The sequence below is a fragment of the Dama dama genome, chromosome 29 (assembly GCF_033118175.1).
Source record: "Dama dama isolate Ldn47 chromosome 29, ASM3311817v1, whole genome shotgun sequence".
Lineage (NCBI taxonomy): Eukaryota > Metazoa > Chordata > Mammalia > Artiodactyla > Cervidae > Dama > Dama dama.
This window is the reverse complement of record NC_083709.1, coordinates 46,916,949-46,937,634: the sequence shown is the minus strand read 5'-3', so window position 1 is coordinate 46,937,634 and position 20,686 is coordinate 46,916,949. Positions and strand designations below refer to the sequence as shown.

The following is a 20,686-nucleotide window of genomic DNA, read 5'->3' as shown; positions in this document are numbered from 1 at the left end:
CAAGGAGTAAGCATCTTTTAATTTCATGGCTGCGGTCACCATCAGCAATGATTTTGGAGCCCCCACAAATAAGTCAGCCACTGTTTCCCCATCTATTTACCATGAAGTGATGGGACCAGATGCCATGATCTTCGTTTTCTCAATGTTGAGCTTTAAGCCAACTTTTTCACTCTTCTCTTTCACTTTCATCAAGAGGCTCTTCAGTTCTTCACTTTCTGCCATAAGGGTGGTGTCATCTGCATATCTGAGGTTATTGATATTTCTCCCGGCAATCTTGATTCCAGCTTGTGGTTCCTCCAGCCCAGCGTTTCTCATGATGTACTCTGCATATAAGTTAAATAAGCAGGGTGACAATATACAGCCTTGATGTACTCCTTTTCCTATTTGGAACCAGTCTGTTGTTCCATGTCTAGTTCTATAACTGTTACTTCCTGATCTGCATACAGATTTCTCAAGAGACAGGTCAGGTGGTCTGGTTTAGCTATACTTATTTTAATGCTTTTGTCTCTTAACTTTTATACTAGGATTAAAAGAAATTTACCTATCACCATTACAGTATTCTGTATTTATCTATATATTTATAGTAGTGAAAATGTTAGTGACTTAGTCATGTCCGATGCTTTATGATCCCATGGACTGTAGTCTGCTAGGCTCTTCTGTCCATGAAATTCTTCAAGCAAGAATATTGGAGTGGATAACCTAAGTCCCCTACATACAAATGAGTTTTGTTCTGAAAGCAAGTTCATAAGTCCAGTGTGTCCTAAGTCCAGCAAAGTTAGCCTAGGTACCCAACTAACACAATTGGCTGTGTAGTATTGTACTATAATAGACTTTTTTTTAATTAAAAAAATTAATTGAAGGATAATTGTTTTACAATGTTATGTTAGTTTCTGCTGAACAACAATGTGAATCAGCTATAAGTATACATATATTCCCTCCCACCCCCTCCATCCCACCCCTTTAGGGCATCACAGAGCACTGAGCTGGGCTCCCTGTGTTATACGGAACTTCACACCAGCTATATATTTTACACATGGTAGTATATGTAAGTCAGTGCTACTCTCTCAATTTACACCACCCTCTCCCTCCCCCACCACATCCACACGTCCATTCTCAGGCCCTGCAAATAGGTTGATCCGTACTGTTTTTCTAGATTCCATATATATGTGTTCATAGATGATATTTGTTTTTCTCTTTCTGACTGACTTTATTATAATATGTTTATAGTACTTTTCACACAAGGACTATGTAAAAAACAAAAAATAAAGTATTTTTAATTTTACGGTATAGTGCCTTGAAAAGTATCATAATATAGTACAACAGTTGGCATACAGAGGCTGGCTTTGAGTGAACAGGCAAGAAGAGTTATTGATGGGAGGAGGGAGAGAAGGTGGGAGATGAGGGATGGAGGGCAAGCTACAATTTGCCTGATATTGATGGAAGTTTGCAACTTGAATGTTCATATGTACTTACTGTACATATGCCAGCCCATTTTATACTTCCTTATGCTATTATGTTGCTGTTTAGTGAGTCTTCATTTCAACCTGAAGAGTTGGTGAGTAGGTCTAGTGGCAATGAACTTCCTCAACTTTTGTTTATTTGGGAAAAATTTTAGTTTTCCTTCCTTTTTGAAAGATAGCTTGCCATTGTAGTATTCTTGGTTGACAGCTTTTATCTTTTAGCACTTTGAGTATATCGTCCCACTACCTTCTGACCTGCAAAGTTTTTGCTGAGAAGTTCACATGGTTCCCTTGTACTTGACAAATTGCCTTTTTCTTCTGCTTTCAAAATTCCGTCTTTGGTTTGACTTTTGACAGTTTAGTTTGTCTCATTGGGGATTTCTTTGAGTTCCTTTTCTTCGGGATTTTTTTGGGCTTCTTGGATCTCGAAATCCATTTCCTTCCTCAGATTTGGGAAGCTTTCAGCCGTTATTTCTTTGAATAAATTTTCTGGTCATTTTTTCTTCTATACATAATTGGTCTGCTTGTTGATGTCTGACAAGTTCCTTAGATTTTTTTTTTTTACTGTTTTTTTTTTTCTTTATGCTTTTGTGTTTTTAATTTTCATGGTTGTGCCACATGGCATGTGGGATATTAGTTCCCCAACCAGGAATCAAACCTATGCCCCTTGCATTGGAAGTGCAGTTTTAACTACTGGACCGCCAGGGAAGTCCCATTGCTTTTGTGACTGAATGATTCCTGATCACTTTCTTAGACCTTTCTGCTTGATAATTACCCGTTGAACCCCTCTAGTGAAATTTTATTTCAGTTATTATATTTTTTAGCTCTATGATTTTTGCTTGGCAGGCATATATATATGTGTGGGTGTGTATAAATATACATATGTGGGTGTGTATATATTTAATAATTATTTAGTATTTTATGTTGGAATTCTCACTTTGTTCATGCATTGTTTTCCTCACTTAAGTGAACACCTTTGTGATGGTTATTTTGAATCTGTCCAGTAAATCATATATCTCTAGTTCACTGTGGTCTCTTTCTAGAGATTTATCCTGTGTCCTTTGGAACATAGTTGCCTGTTTCTTCATCTTCCTTGACTCTCTTTGTTGGTATCTGTGCATTAGACAAAGCAGGCAACTCTGCATTCTTAATGGATTGACCTCATATAGTAGATGATCCCTACCAGTCAACCCAACCAGAGATTCCGATGGTATCTCAAAACTTTATGCTAGTCCCACATGCTTACTTTGTTCTTTACAGCCCCCGAGTATCTGGGTTATGCTGGATCCCCTCAGAGCATCAGAACTAGTAATACAGAAGCCATTTCTCAGGCCTCCTCTAAAAAAGTTGGATTATTTGATGCTTCATCTGTTTCCCTCCCTAGAGAGAAGCTAAGAGCTGGGCTTTTTAATCCACTTGCTCTGTGCTGAGCTGGAGGAGGAGCAGCACTAGCCCAAACCTTGGTCTCTATTCTCATAAACTCCTTGGTGGCTAAATTATGTCAGTATCATCACTGCTCAGTGGAAGGCAAGACAGACCCCCCACCCCCACCCCCACCCCTGCTCTGCACTCTGGGCAGCCCCCAGAAAAGTTGAGGCATTGAAGTTGTGGACTAATTCTTTAGCTTCACAGGGAGAAACTACAGTTGGGGGTGGGCAGTGGTTATCCACTCACTCTATGCTTAGTGAAAGAGGAGAGTGAAAAAGCTGACTTAAAACCCAACATTCAGAAAACGAAGATCATGGCATCGGGTTCCATCACTTCATGGCAAATAGATGGGGAAACAGTGACAGACTTTATTTTTGGGGGCTCCAGAATCACTGCAGATGGTGACTGCAGCCATGAGATTAAAAGATGCTTGCTTCTCGGAAGAAAAGCTATGACAAACCTAGACAGCATATTAAAAAGCAGAAACATTGCTTTACCAACAAAGGTCCGTCTAGTCACAAGCTTTGGTTTTTCCAGTAGTCATGTATGAGTGTGAGAGTTGAACCATAAAGAAAGCTGAGCACTGAAGAATTGATGCTTTTGAACTGTGGTGTTGGAGAAGACTCCTGAAAGTCCTTTGGACAGCAAGGAGATCAAACCAGTCAACTGGAAGGACTGAAGCTGAAGCTCCAATTCTGTGGCCACCTGATATGAAGAACTGACTCATTGGAAAAGACCTTGATGCTGGGAAAGAGTGAAGGCAGGAGAAGAGGACAACAGAGGATGAGATGGTTGGATGGCATCACCGACTCAATGGATGTGAGTTTGAGCAAGCTCTGGGAGTTGATGATGGATCGGGAAGCCTGCGTGCTACAGCCCATGGAGTTGCAAAGAGTTGGGCACAACTGAGCAACTGAACTGACTGACTATACTTAGCCAGGGGGAGCAGCTATGGCAACTGCCTACTCAAACCTATGTCTCTGTGCTCACTAGCCCCCAGACAGTTAGACATTTCCAGGTCCTGTCAGTACTCTGAGACAGGTAAGACAGAACCCATTCGTTTGAGTAGACCCCTTAAAGTTGGGGTTTTGGACATGTGGACCAACTCTTTCTTTCTTCAGGGGAGGCTAAGAGCTAGAATTTTCTTCTCTGCTAACCTTGTGCTGAGCTATAGAGAACAGTGACAGTGACTACTATTCCAAGCCACTGTCTCAGTCCTCTCCTAGGTAGCTTGGTTATGCCAGTCTTGACAGTATCTTATGCAGGACTGACAAGATAGAAGCCTGTCCTCTGAGGAGCCCCCATGGAAAGGTTGGGGCATTGGACACACAGACCACTCCTTTTCCTTTGTAGGGATTAGCTGTGGGCTGGAGGGTTTCATCCTGATTGTATGACACTGTGTTGGTGGTAGGAATTCTGGTGAGAAGGTGTCCTGAGTTTCCCTACCAGTTTTAATGAGCCTTCTCTCTCATTCATCCAGCATTCAGGTGCTTTTCAATTCGTTTCTGTATTCCTCACAAAAGGGGATCTGTCTGTGAATTGTTAGGGGTTGAGGAGAGAATCCAGAAGTACTTATTCTGACATTTTGCTAATGTCATTTCCTGCCAAGGTATTTGTTTTTAACTTTTAATTGATATTTGAAGTACAAACACTAATGACTAGCAGTTTTAATGTGTTCAGAGCTTTGTCAGTGTCTTAGAAACTTCTGTATTTCACTTTTAGAGATTAAAAAAAGCTTCTGAGGGAATGACTTATGTAGCTTTGGAAAATTGTGTTGTAACTGGTTATTCTCAAGCTAAATTAAAAGAAGTTATCCATAACAACTGTATTCTATTTGGTAAAATTGGTTTTTTATGGGAATATATTTAGCAGTTCCACAATACTGTATACATATGTAGAACAGAGAATTAAATTAGTTGTATGAAATGATAGCCAAGTACTCACTGTCAGAAGAAAGTTCCAAGTAAGGGTGAAGTCTAGAATGAAGCACATTGTGCTTGATTATTGTCAAAAATGTTTCTGTTTATAAACATTTGCATATATTAGAAGTATTTATAGATATGTGGGCCTATGTGGGTTAGTATAGGTTCATATATTTCCCACTGTATTTTCTGAGAAAATCCAAAGGTAATGACATCCCACTAGCAGTAAGCATCTTGTTTTCAGGCCTTGTTTTCTAAATACTGTTTCTAATTAAAAGAGTCAGGAATCCGAAAAAGTTGCTGATTCTAGAGCAAAGGCAGAGAAAGTACCAGATGACCTTGTGGAGCTTTTTTTTAGTGCCAGAAATTGGATGTCCAGTTGTTCCAGCATCATTTGTTGAGAAGACCATCTCTTCTCCATTCTGTTGCCTTTGCTCCTTTGTCAGAGGTTAGTTGACTGTATTTTTGTGTGTCTGTTTCTGGGCTCTCTATTCTGTTGCATTGACCTGTTTTCTACTCTTTTGCCAATACCCCATTGTCTTCATTTCTTTGTCTTTATAGTAAATCTTGAAGTTTAGTGTCAGTCTTTCAATTTAGTTTGTTTCTTTTAATATTGAATTGGGTGTTCTGGATATTTTGGCTGTCCATGTAAACTTTAGAACCAGTTGGTCAGTATCTGTAAAATAAGTTGCTGTGATTTTGATTGGGATTGTGTTGAATCTGTAGATCAAGTCGGGAAGAATTGAAAATTTTTCTTTTGTTCATTGAAACTTTGTAGATTTCCTCACATAGGTCTTACACATATTTTGAATTTGTACCTAAGTATTTTTTGTTGAAACTTCCACTTATTCATTGCTAGTATATAGAAAAGCAATTGATTTTTATTTATTAACACTTTATCCTGCAACCCTGCTGTAATCACTTATTATTTTCACAAGTTTTCTTGTTGTTCATTCTTTCTGATTTTCTGTATGCACAGCCATGTCATCTAAGAACAAGTTGAATTTTTCTTCTCAATCTGTATATCTTTTATTTCCTTTTCTTGTGTATTGCATTAGCTCAGTATGATTTTGAAAAAGAAGGGTGTACCTACCTGATCTTACCAGGAAAACTAGTTTTTTCCAATGAGTATGCTGTTAGCTATAGGCTTTTGTAGATCTTCTTTGTCAGTTTGAAGAAGTTCCCCTCTGTTCCTAGTTTGCTGAGAATTTTTGTCCTGAATGGTGTTGAATTTTGTCAAATTCTTTTTCTACATCTGTTGATCCTTTAGCCTGTTGATATGACGGTTGATTATATTAGTTTTCACATGTACCAATCTTGAACACCTGTAGTAAATCCTGCTTGATTATGGTATCTAATTCTCTTATACATTGTTGGATTTGATTTGCTAATATTGTGTTCAGAATTCTTGCATCTGTGTGCATGAGAGATACTGGTTTGTCATTTTCTTATAATGCCTTTTCTGGTTTTAGTATTGGGGTGATACTGGCCTCAAGGAATGAGTTAGTATTCTCTGTTTTTATCTTCTGAAAGAGATTGTAGAAAATTTGTATAATTTTTTTCTTAAGTGTTTGGTAGAATCCATCAGTGAACCCATCTGGGCTGGTCCTTTCTGTCTTTGAACCTTATTAATTATCAGTTCAGTTTCTTTAGTAGATATAGGCTTATTTAGATTGCTTTTATTTATGGTTCTTTTTATATGATTTGCTTAAACTTATGAATTAATATTGTTGTTCAGTTGCTAAGTTGTGTCTAACTCTTTGCAACCCCATGGACTGTTCCAGGCTTCCCTGTCCTTTACTATCTCCCAGAGTTTGCTCATATTCTTGTCCATTGAGTTGGTGATGCCATCAGCCATCTCATCCTCTGCCACCCCCTTCTCCCCTGCCCTCAATCTTTCCCACAATGAGAGTCTTTTCCGGTGAGTTGACTCTTTGAATCAGGTGGCCAAAGTTTTGGAGCTTCAGCATCAGTCCTTCCAATGAGTTAAGGGTTGATTTCCTTTAGGATTGACTGGTTTTATCTCCTTGCAGTCCAAGTGACTCTCAAAGGTCTTCTCCAGCACCACAATTCAAAAGCATCAATTCTTCAGCCCTCATCCTTCTTTATGGTCCAACTCTCCCATCCATACATGACTACTGGAAAAAACATAGCTCTGATTATATGGACCTTTGTTGGCACAGTGATGTCTCTGCTTTTTAATACACTGTCTAGTTTTGTCATAGCTTTTGCCTTCCAAGGAGGAAGCATCTTTTAATTTTATGGCTGAACCCATTTGCAGTGGTTTTGGAGCCCAGGAAAATAAAGTCTATCAGTGCTTCCACTTTTTCCCCTTCTATTTGCCATGAAGTGATGGGACTGCATGCCATGATCTTAGTTTTTTAATGTTGAGTTAGAAAAGGTTTTGTTATCTTTCATTATACTTCTAAAATTATTAAAATGCTGTCAGTACTTCATGATGTTTTCTTAGATTTACTTATTATGAGACATTAATAAAATACACCTTTTTTCTTCTAGCCCAGTGTATTAATTGTAACCTACAAGGAACCTGCAAAATCGTCTTCTCAGTTTGGGTCCTACAAGCAAGCTGAATGGAGGCCAGATAGTACCATGATAGCTGTGTCAGTAAGTAGATTTTAATGGTGTTTTCTTATGAAATCATTACATTGCATCTAAATTGGGTTTTCTTGGATAAATCTTTTTACTCTTTCACACCCTTTAGTATTACTGTCTGCATAGCAGTTGTTCTATTTAGGTTACTCCTCCTACTGTATCTTCTTTCTTGATTCTTCTACGTCTTCCCATCCCTAAATGGTGCCTACCTCCTTTTCTTTTTATTCCTCTCACTTTCCTTAAAGTCTAATCCAGACTTTTTAAGCTTTCATCTATATTCACATGGTATTCTCAAATTTATATTATGAATCCTTCCCTTTATTCCCAAGGATGTTTCACAGAAATGATAAATTTTGTGTTTATGTCATACAACATTCTCATATCCATTTGAATTTATTTCTGCATCTCTTCTCTGGTCCATTAATGTGCTTAGATCTGGTTGATCTTACCTTTCCAAATTCTATTTTTTCATTGTCATCTCTTGGGTTGTCATCATCACCTAATTTGAATTAGCGATGTTAATTTGAATTAGCATTGTTAACATTTATTGAGCACCTTCTATGTAAGTGTTGTTATAATCAGATTATGTGCATCATCTCTTTCAATCTTTAAATGAACACTTCAAAGAAAATACAATTGCCCTTTCTAGTAGATTAGTGTATTGAGGGTTTGAGAAATTAAATTTTATCCACAGTTACACAGATAGTATATATTAGAGAGAAGGACTTTAAAATGAGGTACTTAGATTCCATTTACTGTCCTTTCAACTACTACACTAATTTATCTCTCTGCTTTCAGTTCTTTTCCTGTTCATGCTATATAATACTGACTGGGTAAATCATCCGAAAATGCTTCCATAAAATAAAAAGTACTGAGTAGTTACTCACTTCCTATAGAAAGGTTTTGCAGTATCATATCTACTAGCTGCTTCCTGTTGGTATGTGGACTATACACTAAGAATAGTTTTACGTATTTAAGTGATTGAAAACAATCAAAGAGGAAGAATACTTTTGACAGTTGAAAATTATTTAAAGTTTAAATTTTACTATCCATAAATAACATTTCCTTGAAAATGCCTATTTATTTACATTTTGTTTACAGCTGCTTTCAAGTGACAGCATCTGAGTTGAGTAATCCCGACAGTGACCATATATGGTGCTTCATCTCGTCACTCTTCTGCTCAGTGTACTATAAATGATAGTGAAGCATTTATAAATTTTGTGTTTCAAGTACCATGCATATTGCTATACTGTGACATTTCATATTATTTTTATCACTAGTGCATAAGGAATGAAATCGTATCAGAATGAAAGAAGAGAAAAATAAATTTTGAATGTCATGCTTTTAAAGCCCATGGGAGTGTGCATTATTTTATTATTGAATTAGATGGCAACATATTGTTTATTTTAGAGTGACTATAGTGATGTGAAAAGAATACAATATAAGTTGACATTACCCAGCTAAGTACTCATCATAGTATTCTCAACTCACTGAAATTAGTAGTCAGGAAAAGTTAGAAAATTTAAAATAGACTGTCTTATCACATCAGAATTTTTTTCACAAACATAAAAAATTAAAATGAAGGTGCAATCAAAGTAAGTTTGCTTGGTTCTTGTGATGAATTGACAGATGTTAATTCTGCTCAGTTGTTTATTTGAATAGTTAAGGCAGAGTGTGAAATGATTATGAATTATTCCTCATGAATAGCATGTGTGAAACAACAGGTGAAAAAATTTTCAAAAAGGTTGAGAAAGCACTAATTTAGTATAACATGAAGTAGAACCTGCTGACGTGTTTTAATTGATGGTGGTAAAAACATGGAGCAGAAAAAGGCTTAGTTGGACAAATTTACAGAACTAATCCTGGTATAAACATTATAAAACAGATGGTTATATTTTTTGTTAGAAATAGAAGTTGAATATTCTGACTTGCCCAAACCCAAAGCCTTTCAATGACTTAGCAGTCAGAAATTTATATGTTGGTTAAGCCATTTTGATGACAACTAATGTTTGAATTAAAAGTAATATCAAGCTGCTTTTTATACTTCCATTGCTGTCAAAAGTTAAGAAGTGAGATCTCTAAGAAAAATTAGCAACAGATATTTTTTCTGAACTCAAACCATGGTCCTGATAGCATTTTTTTTTTTAACTTTGATGCCGTTGTGGAAGAAATTCCCGTATTTCAGAACTCATTAATTGTACAAATGAGGAGTGCTTCCACCTAACCTTCAATTGGAAGTGATTACAATGTAATGACTTGTCAACATGCAAACATAGAAGAAATCTAGTAGACTTTATAATTGCCTATCAAGTGATGAATGTATTCAATTAAAATCATGCTCATGGATTGATATCAGTATTTGGCAGTATGGGTTTGAAAAGACATTTTCACATGAAATTTGTAAAATTACAGATTAGCATTGAGGAAACTTTGAGGAATCAATTTTGATCATAGGAAATACTAAGTTTATTTTTAATTGAAATATAGTTAATTTACAATGGTGTGTTAGTTTCTGTTGTACAGCAAAGTGATTCAATTTTATATATATATATCTGTTTACATCCTTTTCCTTTGTTGTTTGTTACAGGATATTAAATATAGTTCCCTGTGCTGTATAGTAGGACTTTGGTTATTTATTATATATTTAGTTGTCTCTTTCCGCTAATCCCAAATTCCTAATTTATCCTTCCTACACCTCCTTTCCTCTTTAGTAACCATAAATTTGTTTTTTATGTCTGTGAGTCTGTTTCTGTTTTGTGAATAAGTTCATTTGTATCATATTTTAGATTCCATATGTAAGTGGTATCACATAATATTTGTCTTTGTGTATCTGACTTACTTTACTTATGATAATCTCTGAGTCCATCCATGTTGCTGCAAATGGGCATTATTTTATTCTTTCTATGGCTGAGTAATTTTCCACTGTATGTACATCTCTTATTCATTCATCTGTTGATGTACCCTTAGCAACTGAACAACAACAAAGACAGGAAAGCAGCCTAAGTTGAGTCTGACTCTGCAACCCCATGGACTGCAGCATGCCATGCTATCTCCCAGAGTTTGCTCAAACTCATGTCCACTGAGTGATGATGCCATCTAACCATCTCATTCTCTGTTGCCCTCTTCTCTTGTACTCAGTCTTTCCCAGCATCAGGGTCTTTTCCAGTGAGTAAAGCTATTCACATCAGGTGGCAAAAATATTGGAGCTTCAGCTTCAGCATCCGTCCTTCCCAGTGAATATTCAGGGTTGATTTCCTTTAGGATTGACTGGTTTCATCTCCTTTCTGTTCAAGGGACTGTGAGGAGTCTTCTTCAGTACCACAATTTGAAAGCATTAATTCTTTGGCATTCAACTTTCTTTATGGTCCAACTCTCCCATTTGTACATGACTACTGGAAAAACCATAGCTTTGACTATACAGACCTTTGTCACCAAAGTAATGTGTCTGCTTTTTGTTACGCTGTCTAGATTTGTCATAGCTTTCCTTCCAAGGAGCAAGCCCTGTCAGCATTTACTTCTGGGAGCAGTCACAGCATGCTTTTTGATAAATGTGTTGTATTCCCAGATGGCTCAGCAGGTAAGGTGTCTGCCTGCAATGTAGGAGATGCAGGAAAGGCAGGTTTGATCCCTGAGTTGGGAAGATCCAACCCACTCCAGTATTCTTGCCTAGGAAATTCCATGGACGGAGGAGCCTGGCAGGCCACAGTCCATGGGGTGGCAAGAGAGTCAGGCACCATTTAACGAGTAGGAACAATAGCAACTGAGAAAAGAAGAAAGTTAGGAATGTGGGTTCAGTCTTTCCATCTTAGCAGAAGCTAACTTAAAGTAAACCATTTCATCCCATTGTTCAACTTTTATTTGCCTCTGCCTGCAAGAGAGGTTATATTTTATCTTCATTTTTTATGTTATAATGTACAGTAATATAGAATAATACAGATGGAGAACTATTAGTTATTTGATAATAGTTTAGTAAGGTCACTGGTATTTTTGTATAATCTGTTCAGTGAGGCAATCACTTGAAGCAGGAATTATCCTTGCCTGGAAAATTCCATGGACAGTGGAGCCTGGTGCAGCCTCCACAGGGTCACAAGGAGTTGAACATGACTAATCACACACAATACAGAGCAATCACTCTTCTTTGCAGTCATTGGTACTAAATCAAAGGACACATAAAAATAATCTTAAAAACTGTATATTACCATGCCATGTGTATTAGATAAGTGAACTTTCTAGATAATTAGAAGTTTAATTGAATTCTGGAGCTTTATAGTTTTGATGGTCCTTTGTCTCAAATGTAATTTACATTTTCTTAGCCTCATGTAGGAATCCATTGATTGTGAATTAACTACTTATTAAAAAATTGAGTTATTATGATGGTTAACTTTTTTGGTGTCTGCTTTGTGCTAGGCACTATTTAAGTGCCTCTGTGTATTAAAATTATTCTTCGTAACAACCCTCTGATGATAGGTAATTTTGTTACTTGCATCATACAGTTGAGCTGCCCCAGATTACATCAATACTGTGTACCTTAGATCACACTCAGTTCAGTTCAGTCGTGTTCGACTCTTTGCGACCCTGTGAACTGCAGCACGCCAGGCCTCCCTGTCCATCACCAACTCCTGGAGTCTACCCGAACCCATGTCCGTTGAGTCGGTGATGCCATCCAACCATTTTTATCCTCTGTCATCCCCTTCTCCTGCCCTCAGTCTTTCCCAGCATCAGGGTCTTTTCAGATGAGTCAGCTCTTTGCATCAGGTGGCTAGAGTATTGGAGTTTCAGCTTCAACATCAGTCCTTCCAGTGAACACCTAGGACTGATCTCCTTTAGGATGGACTGGTTGGATCTCCTTGCAGTCCAAGGGACTCTCAAGTCTTTTCCAACACCACAGTTCAAAAGCATCAATTCTTCGGCACTCAGCTTTCTTTATAGTCCAACTCTCACATCCATACATGACCACTGGAAAAACCATAGCCTTGACTAGACGGACCTTTGTTGGCAAAGTAATGTCTCTGCTTTTTAATATGCGGTCTAGGTTGATCATAACTTTCCTCCCAAGGGGTAAGCATCTTTTAATTTGACAGCTGCAGTCACCATCTGCAGTGATTTTGGAGCCCCAAAAAATAAAGTCAGCCAGTTTCCACTGTTTCCCCATCTATTTGCCATGAAGTATGGGACCGGATGCCATGATCTTAGTTTTCTGAATGTTGAGCTTTAAGCCAACTTTTTCACTCTCCTCTTTCACTTTTATCAAGAGGCTCTTCAGTTGCTTTTCACTTTCTGCCATAAGGGTGGTGTCATTTGCATATCTGAAGTTATTGATATTTCTCCTGGTAATCTTGATTCCAACTTGTGCTTCTTCCAGCCCAGCGTTTCTCATGATGTACTCTGCATATAAGTTAAATAAGCAAGGTGACAATATACAGCCTTGATGTACTCCTTTTCCTATTTGGAACCATTTCACACTACTGATAATGAAATTCTGATCCATGAAGCCTGGTTCTAGAATTTGAAAGTCTTTATAATTTTGCTTTACTGCCTTTCACTGTTAGCATGGTTGTTTAATGCTACTAGCTATTATGGAATAAAACTGAATCTAGTTGATATTTTGCAATTTGCTTTTACAAAAACATCGATAGACTATGTGAGAAGCATATACAGTTGTATGACCTGTAGGGCAATACAGCATCAGTCTCTATCTGCACTTCAAGACAAATCCAAAGCAATTTTTACGGCCTTCCCCCCAATCCCCAAGAACAGTCATTGTGTGCTCTGGCATGTCATTTATATTAAAAATTCTATTACTGTATCACCAACAGAACCACAGTCACCTCCTTATCAAGTTGTACCTTGATAAGAAAGAAATCTCACTGACACTATTTTTTAAGTGTGAGAAAGAAAATCCTTTACCATTTTAAGAATTGGCCCATAGTATTTAGGAGAGTGTTTCCTCTGAATATCAAAAGTAGAATATCATTTTAGTAGATATGATACTAGGCCATAAATATCCCTCCAGTTTTCCTCAGTTTCAGACAGTTAGTATATATATATGTGCACAAGGAACATTAAAATGAATTTTAAGTGCTGTCTCATTCCTAGTATTCTGTCTGGCAAGTAGCACCAATGTATTAGGCATATGCATTAATACTTTTATTTAGGCTTTGCTTATAATAGGAAAAAAACTGGAATCTCTTGATTCTGCATTCTCAGTATTTTGCTAATTCCTGACTCTAGTTTATTGACATCCTCTTTATTCTCATTGGCATTACCTTAACACAAGCCTTTAGTATATTTTGTAGAATGCCTAGAACTCAAAACTTTCAGCTATTTTTTTTTTTTTTTTTGTCTACTTGAAATGCCCCTAAATTTTGCATCAGTTCAGTTCAGTTCAGTTGCTCAGTCATGTCCGACTCTTTGAGCTGTTTCTAAATCACAGCCCTTATTCTTACTTTCAAACCTTTTGGTGGCTTCTCCTTGTGTTCAAAATGTGTTCTAAACTTCTTAGTCTGATATTCAGGGCATCTTGTGATCTGGCCTCAACCTGCCATTCCAACTCTGTTTCTCCTTGCTACCCTTGATACTCTGTTTCACACTTAGATAAAGGGAAGTGTACATTGTTTTGCCCCAACATGAGAATTACTGTAATATGTATTAGAATGTAACTGTTTTTTGAATAAGGGAAAAACATCAGTTTAACTTAGAATTCCTGTTGTTTTGTTGTCGAGTTTTTTCCCCCTCTTGCTAACATGTTAATTGAGTCACCAAACAACAGCCGAAAGCAAAGAGAGTGGACTATAGCAAGTTGTAGAGGAATATAGTGTTCTACATAGTACTCATTCATCTCTCTTTTCTTTCCTTTTCATCTTGGTTTGACCAAACACTGTTTTGAAGTGATTACTCTGCTCTTCTCCTGGATGTCTTGGATGTCTTTGAATTTTGCTATTTCTATAACTTGGTGTCCTTAAATTATACTATTTATATTCCCTTAAATTATATACATCCTTAAATTATACTGTTTTTGTTAGAGTTGTTATTTTTCACATTTAATATCTAACTTCAAAATGGTGGCTCAGAACAACCTCTGCTGATGCTGGATGGTCAATTTATTTTAATGATGTAATTTGAGCACAGTTATTTTGAGATTCAAGCATGTTGTCATGAATCAGTAGTTCGTGCTGAGTAGTATTCCATCTCATGGATATAACACAATTGGTTTATCCATTTATCTGTTGATGGGCATTTGAGTCGTTTACAGTTCTGGTCTATTTCAAGTAAAACGTTGTAGACGTTCAAGTCCAAATCTTTATGTGGATATACATCTCCTTTTTTCTTGAGTAAATAACTATGAATGGAACAGCTAGATCAAAAGATAGGAACCTTATGTTTAACTTTTTAAGGAAATGCTAAACTTTTTACAGAGTAATTGTACCAGTTTACATCCCAGCCAGCAGTGTACAGTTTTCATTCCTCTTTGCCAGTTTATGGTATGCCTTTTAAGTTTAGTTATTTTGATGGGTGGGTGGTGGTATACAATTATAGTTATAATTTACATTTCTGTAATGATGTTTAATATCTTTTCATTTGTTTATTTGCCATTTACCCATTTTATTTATTTATTCTTTGCTTGCTTTTTGAGTTTTCAGACTTCTTAGTATATTTTGGATGAAAGTCCTTTATTACACATATGCTTTTACAAAGAATTTCACCTAGTATGTTACTTGTCTTTTCATTCTCTTAACAGTGGTTTTCCAATGAAGTGCTTAATTTTGATGAAGTCCACTTCATTCTTTTTTTTTTTTTAATGTGTCATCTCTTCTTCCTGTGCTCTCTTTTAGAAGTCTTACTGATTTAGGTTTTATATTTAGGTCTGTGCTATGTGTTGAGTTAACTTTTGTATATGGTGCAGGGTATGGTTCCAAGTTAATTATTTGCCTGTTGATACTCGGTTGTTCAGCACAGTCTGTTGAAAACGTTATCCTTTAATTATTTGCCTGTTGATACTCAGTTGTTCAGCACAGTCTGTTGAAAACGTTATCCTTTCTACACTGCGTTTCTTTTGCATCTTTGTCATAAATCAGTTGTCCTTGTGTATGTGGGGTTTTGCCTGCATTCTCTTCAGTTCCATGAAGTGTTTGTCCGTCTTTATATTAATATAGTATTATTTTGATTACTCTAGCTCTGTAATTATTTTTGAAATCATATAGTGTTACTTTCTTTTCAAAGTTGCTTTCACTGTTGTAGGACCTTTTGTTTCCCTATGAATTGTAGAATCACCTAGTTGGTTTCTATGAATATGACTGCTGGGCTTTTGATTGGAATTGCATTGGATCTGTGGATCCATTTGAGGAGAGTTGTCATCTTTTCAGTCTTGAATCTTCTGACCTATAAACAGGTTATATCTCTTATTTCGATATTTTTAACTTCATCAGTGTTTTGTTATTAGTGTACAAGTATTTCACATCTTTTGCCAGATTTATCCCAAAGTATTTTATATTTTTTTGATGTTTTTTGGAAACTTTTAATTTTCTAATTGTTTGTATCTAATATATAGAAATGCAGTTGGTTTTTCTATTGATCTTGTATCTTACAACCATGCTAAACTCACTTATTCTACTACTTTTTTTGTAGATCTCATCATATTTTCTCAAAAGACTATGATATCAATCTGGATACTTTTTTATCCTTTTTCTTTATTGATTTTATTGGTAAGACTGTCCAGTACAATTTTGAATAGGGAAGTATTTGTCTTTTAGTATTAAGAATCATGTTATAGGTATTTTTAAAATTCCCTTTATTACACAGTAGAAGTTAACCTTCTCTTGTTAATTTGCTGATAGTTGTTAATTAGTAGTGTTATATTGAATTTTGTTTGATGCCTTTTCTGCATTTATTGAGACTATCATACAATTGTTCTTTTTTAGCTTGTTAATATTGTAAATTACACTTATTGATTTTTGAATGTTAAACCAACCTTGTATTCCTGAGTAAACATGATCTATTATTCTGACAATACATTGTTAGATTTAATTTGCTAAAACTTTGTTTAGAAATTTTACATCTGTGTTAATAAAAGATATTGGTTTGTACTTTCTTTTCCTCAAAATGTCTCTTTCTTGTTTTGGTGTGATGGTAATGCTGGTCTGATAAAATGAGATCAAAATTTTCCATCATTTTTGTTTTTTTAGATGAGTTTGTGTTGAATCGATATTATCTCTTTTCTAAATATTTGGTAGAATTCACCAGTGATAGCATCTGGGCCTAGAGTTTTGTTTTGAGGAAAGGATTTAATTCTTTAGTAGATACAAGCAAGTTTTGATAGTTTATGTCTTTCACGGAATCTGTTTCATCCAAGTTGTAAATTTACTGTCATAAAATTCACACAGTACTCACTTGTTATTTTTAAATATGTGTAAACTATGTAGTGATGTCAAATCTCTCTCATTTCTTATAGTGCTTACCCTGTTTCTTTTTCTCCTGGACACTATGACTAGAAGTATAGAAGATTTTAATGATCTTTTTAAAAAAATAAGACCCAGATATTAGTTTCATTGATTTTCTTTTCTGTTTCACTGATTTCCTTGCTGATCTGTATTATTTTCTTTATTTTAAAAAAATTGTTTACTTTTGGTTTCATTTGCTCATCTGTTTCTAGTTTAAAGTAGAATCCAGGGTCACTGATTTGGCATTTTTCTTTTTTTCTAATACAGGCATTTGAAGCTAATAAGTTTCCATTAAGCACTGCTGTAACAGTGCCCCACTAATTCCTGTGTTGTTCTAAATTTCTGTCTTGATTTCTTCTTTTGTGAATTACTTAGAAGCATATATATTTGAGAGTTCTTCAGAAAGCTTCTGTCATCAATTTCTAGTTTAATTCTTTTGGGGTCAAGGAACATATATTATACACATTTTATTTTTAATATATGGTAAGACCCCAGCCTACATTTCTGCTGTTCTTGTTTTAAAAGTCAGTTATCTTTTAAAGAAGCTTAAGTGAAACAAATGAAATTTGTATTGAATTTAATGCAACTTTTTTTTTCCCCTCTCACCTCTCTCCTTTGGGAACTCTGTCTATGTGTATGTTAGGCCACAATCTACTGATACTCTATCAGTTTTATTCTTTTTGTGTGTGTTTCATTAAGGGTAATCTTTATTGCTATGCTTTCATGACCAGTAAACTTTTTAATGTCTAATCTGCCATTAATTCCTTTTAGTGTATTTTTATCTCAAATAGTTTAGATTTTTTTTATCCCTAGAGCTTGGTTTGGGTTTTCTCTGTTGCCTAGCCTTTGAACATATCAAACACAGTTATAACTGTTTTCAGTGTCCTTTTGTGCTAATTCTAACAGATTGAATTCTGGATAATTTTTGATTGGTTGATTTTTCTTCTTACTGTGTGTCTTGTGTTTTTCTGTCTGTCTACATGTGTAGTAATCTTTAATTGGATGCCAGGCATTATGGTTTTACTTTGTTGTTTGCTGGATATTTTTGTGGTCCTGTAAACCTTTAGCTTTATTCTGGGAAGTACTTATGTTACTTGGAGGCAGTTTGGTGTGTTCATATTTTGTTTTGTGGGTTTGTATTGTGGTTTTGGAACAATACTCAATCTAGAGCTAATTATTCCCTACTACTAAGATAATACCTTTCTAAGATTTACCACAGCCATACCTGAAAACACTGTTATGAGCAACTAATCAATGCCATGTGCATTATGAGTTTTCTCATTCTTGCTGATGGGACAGGGACTGTTTTCAGGACTGTTGGAGCACCACGCACTGCTCCCTCTTCTAATCCTTTTGGGTTTCTTCTGCATTGGTAGTGTCTTCACATGCATATGCTTATTGGTGCTCTTCGATTCTTTCTCCATAGAACTCTCTTGTCTCTGGTAGTACTCTGTCACATAAATTGTAAGTGCCTGTTCTTCCTGAATTCTCAGCGTCATCTTCTTAACACAGGGAGTCTCCTAGGCTTTGTCTCCATTCCCCTTCTCAGTGCTGTGACCTGAGAACTCTCAAGAGAGTAAGCTGAAACAATAGAACTCAGCTCAGTTTCCCATCTCTCAGGGATCACTGGCCTTCACTGCTGATGTCAGTGTTTTGAAACCATTGTTTCATATATTTTGCTTCGTTCTGGGTTGTTTATTTCAGATGGGAGCATAAACTGTCTTCAGCTTAATCCATCTTGGTTAGAACCAGAAGTCTTCCAAGTGCTGTGGTATAAAACAATGTTATAGAACTCAGAATAATGATGTGACGACTATTTGTATCAAAAGATATTCATTACCTGTCTTTGAGAGAATGTGCTATTTACAACTTTTTGTTATTTTTCATTTAAATATATTCATGTGTATGTGCAAAGTCTGAAATTATTCAAAATGTTAAATCATTCTCTTAGAGGTATGAATTTTATATACTTCAACATGTATAATAAAGAAATATAGCTAAAAACGGAAAACACCATTTATGAATCAGTGTAAAGAATTTAAAAATGTTTTTCTGTCAGCCATATTTGAAACCTAATACGACCGTATGTTGGGATAAAAGATAAATCTCTAAATCATCAAATCCATGTCTCTTAAATTATTATAGAAATCCTTATGATTCCATGATTCAAGTCATTGGAGCCAGATGCATAAATCTGTTCTATCCCTGATGGTAAAAATAGTATATGCAAAGGAAGAAATGCCCTGTGACTTGAAATTCTGAAGTATCTGATGAATTCATGTGTAATAAAAGCATTTGGTTGGTAGAAGAAAGTATTGCAATGTTGCCCACAGGTTAAGCATTAGTTATATGTAGCTGTTGATTTGTCTAATTATTCAGTTAGTTTTATTTTAATTGGAGGATAATTGCGTTACAGTGTTGTACTAGTTCACAGTTAGATTTAAATTCTTCCTGTTTACAGAACGTTACTATTTCTAGTATATATATCACTCATCAATCATAAAATAATTTAAAAACACATTTAGTTTGGAGTGGCTAGTGAAACTTCCCAAATGCCCAAACACAGCAGAATAGAAACAGGCAATTAATACTAATGATAACCATATCAACTACTACAACCAAAGAATTCAGTCTCTTCTTTTTAAAATGTGAAATCAAGAGAGGTAATCTGCATGGTTTTTTAAAATGTCTATTACTAGATTTGCAATTAAAAAAAAATGAAGCCTAATATCCATGCCTCTCTGAATGTTTATTGCCTTGTTGATATCTTTTATGTTATTGTTTGTAGTTCTTTTTCTTCTATGTGGTATTAATGGAGACAAGTGTGTTTCTTCTATGCTTTATTTAAGTAACGATTTCCTTCTTTCATCCTCTTAATACCCTTTATCCTTATGATCTTATGGCCCTAATGCATGGATATACAAAAGACATGAACATAAAGAATGTCATATAAATTGCCTGCAGGTCGTTGGACCTCTGTTTGGTTCAGTAGCTCAGTCATGTACAACTCTTTGTGACCCCATGGAGTGCAGCACGCCAGGCCTCCCTGTCCATCACCAACTACCAGAGTTTACTCAAACTCATGAGTCGGTGATGCCATCCAGCCATCTCATCTTCTGTCCTCCCCTTCATCTCCTGTCTTCAGTCATTTCCAGCATCAGGGTCTTTTCAAGTGAGTCAGTTCTTCGCAACAGGTGGCCAAAATATAGTAGTTTCAGCTTCAGCATCAGTCCTTCCAATGAATATTCAGGACTAATTTCCTTTAAGATGGACTGGTTGGATCTCTTTGCAGTCCAAGGGTCTCTCAAGAGTCTTCTCCAAAACCACAGTTCAAAGGCATCATTTCTTCGGCACTCAGCTTTCTTTATGGTCCAACTCACATCAATACATGACTACTGTAAAAACCACATGTTTGACTAGATGGACCTTTGTTGGCAAAGTAATGTCTCTGCTTTTTAATATGTTGTCCAGGTTGGTCATAACTTTTCTTCCAAGGAGCAAGCATCTTTTAGTTTCATGGCTGCAGTCACCATCTGCAGTGATTTGGGAGCACAAAAAAATAAAGTCAGTCACTGTTTCCATTATTTCCTCATCTATTTGCCACGAAGTGATGGGACCAGATGCCATGATCTTAGTTTTGTGAATGTTGAGTTTTAAGCCGACTTTTTCACTCTCCTCTTTCACTTTCATCAAGAGACTCTAGTTCTTTTTCACTTTCTGCCATAAGAGTGGTGTCATTCGCTTCTGAATAACCAACAAATCACAGAAGAAATAAAAAAAGAAACCAAAATATGCATAGAAACGAATGAAAATGAAAACACAATAA

The 20,686-nt window shown here is 36.0% G+C and overlaps 1 protein-coding gene across 2 annotated transcripts in view; it reads left to right on the top strand.

The window, feature by feature from the left end:
• RIC1 (RIC1 homolog, RAB6A GEF complex partner 1) overlaps nucleotides 1–20,686 on the top strand; it is a 144,260-nt gene that overhangs the window by 34,174 nt on the left and 89,400 nt on the right. For both annotated transcript variants that reach the window (XM_061132712.1, XM_061132711.1), the window contains exon 2: nucleotides 7,328–7,435. In XM_061132712.1, the coding sequence (XP_060988695.1) occupies nucleotides 7,328–7,435 (108 nt within the window). The remainder of the gene's footprint in view (nucleotides 1–7,327; nucleotides 7,436–20,686) is intronic.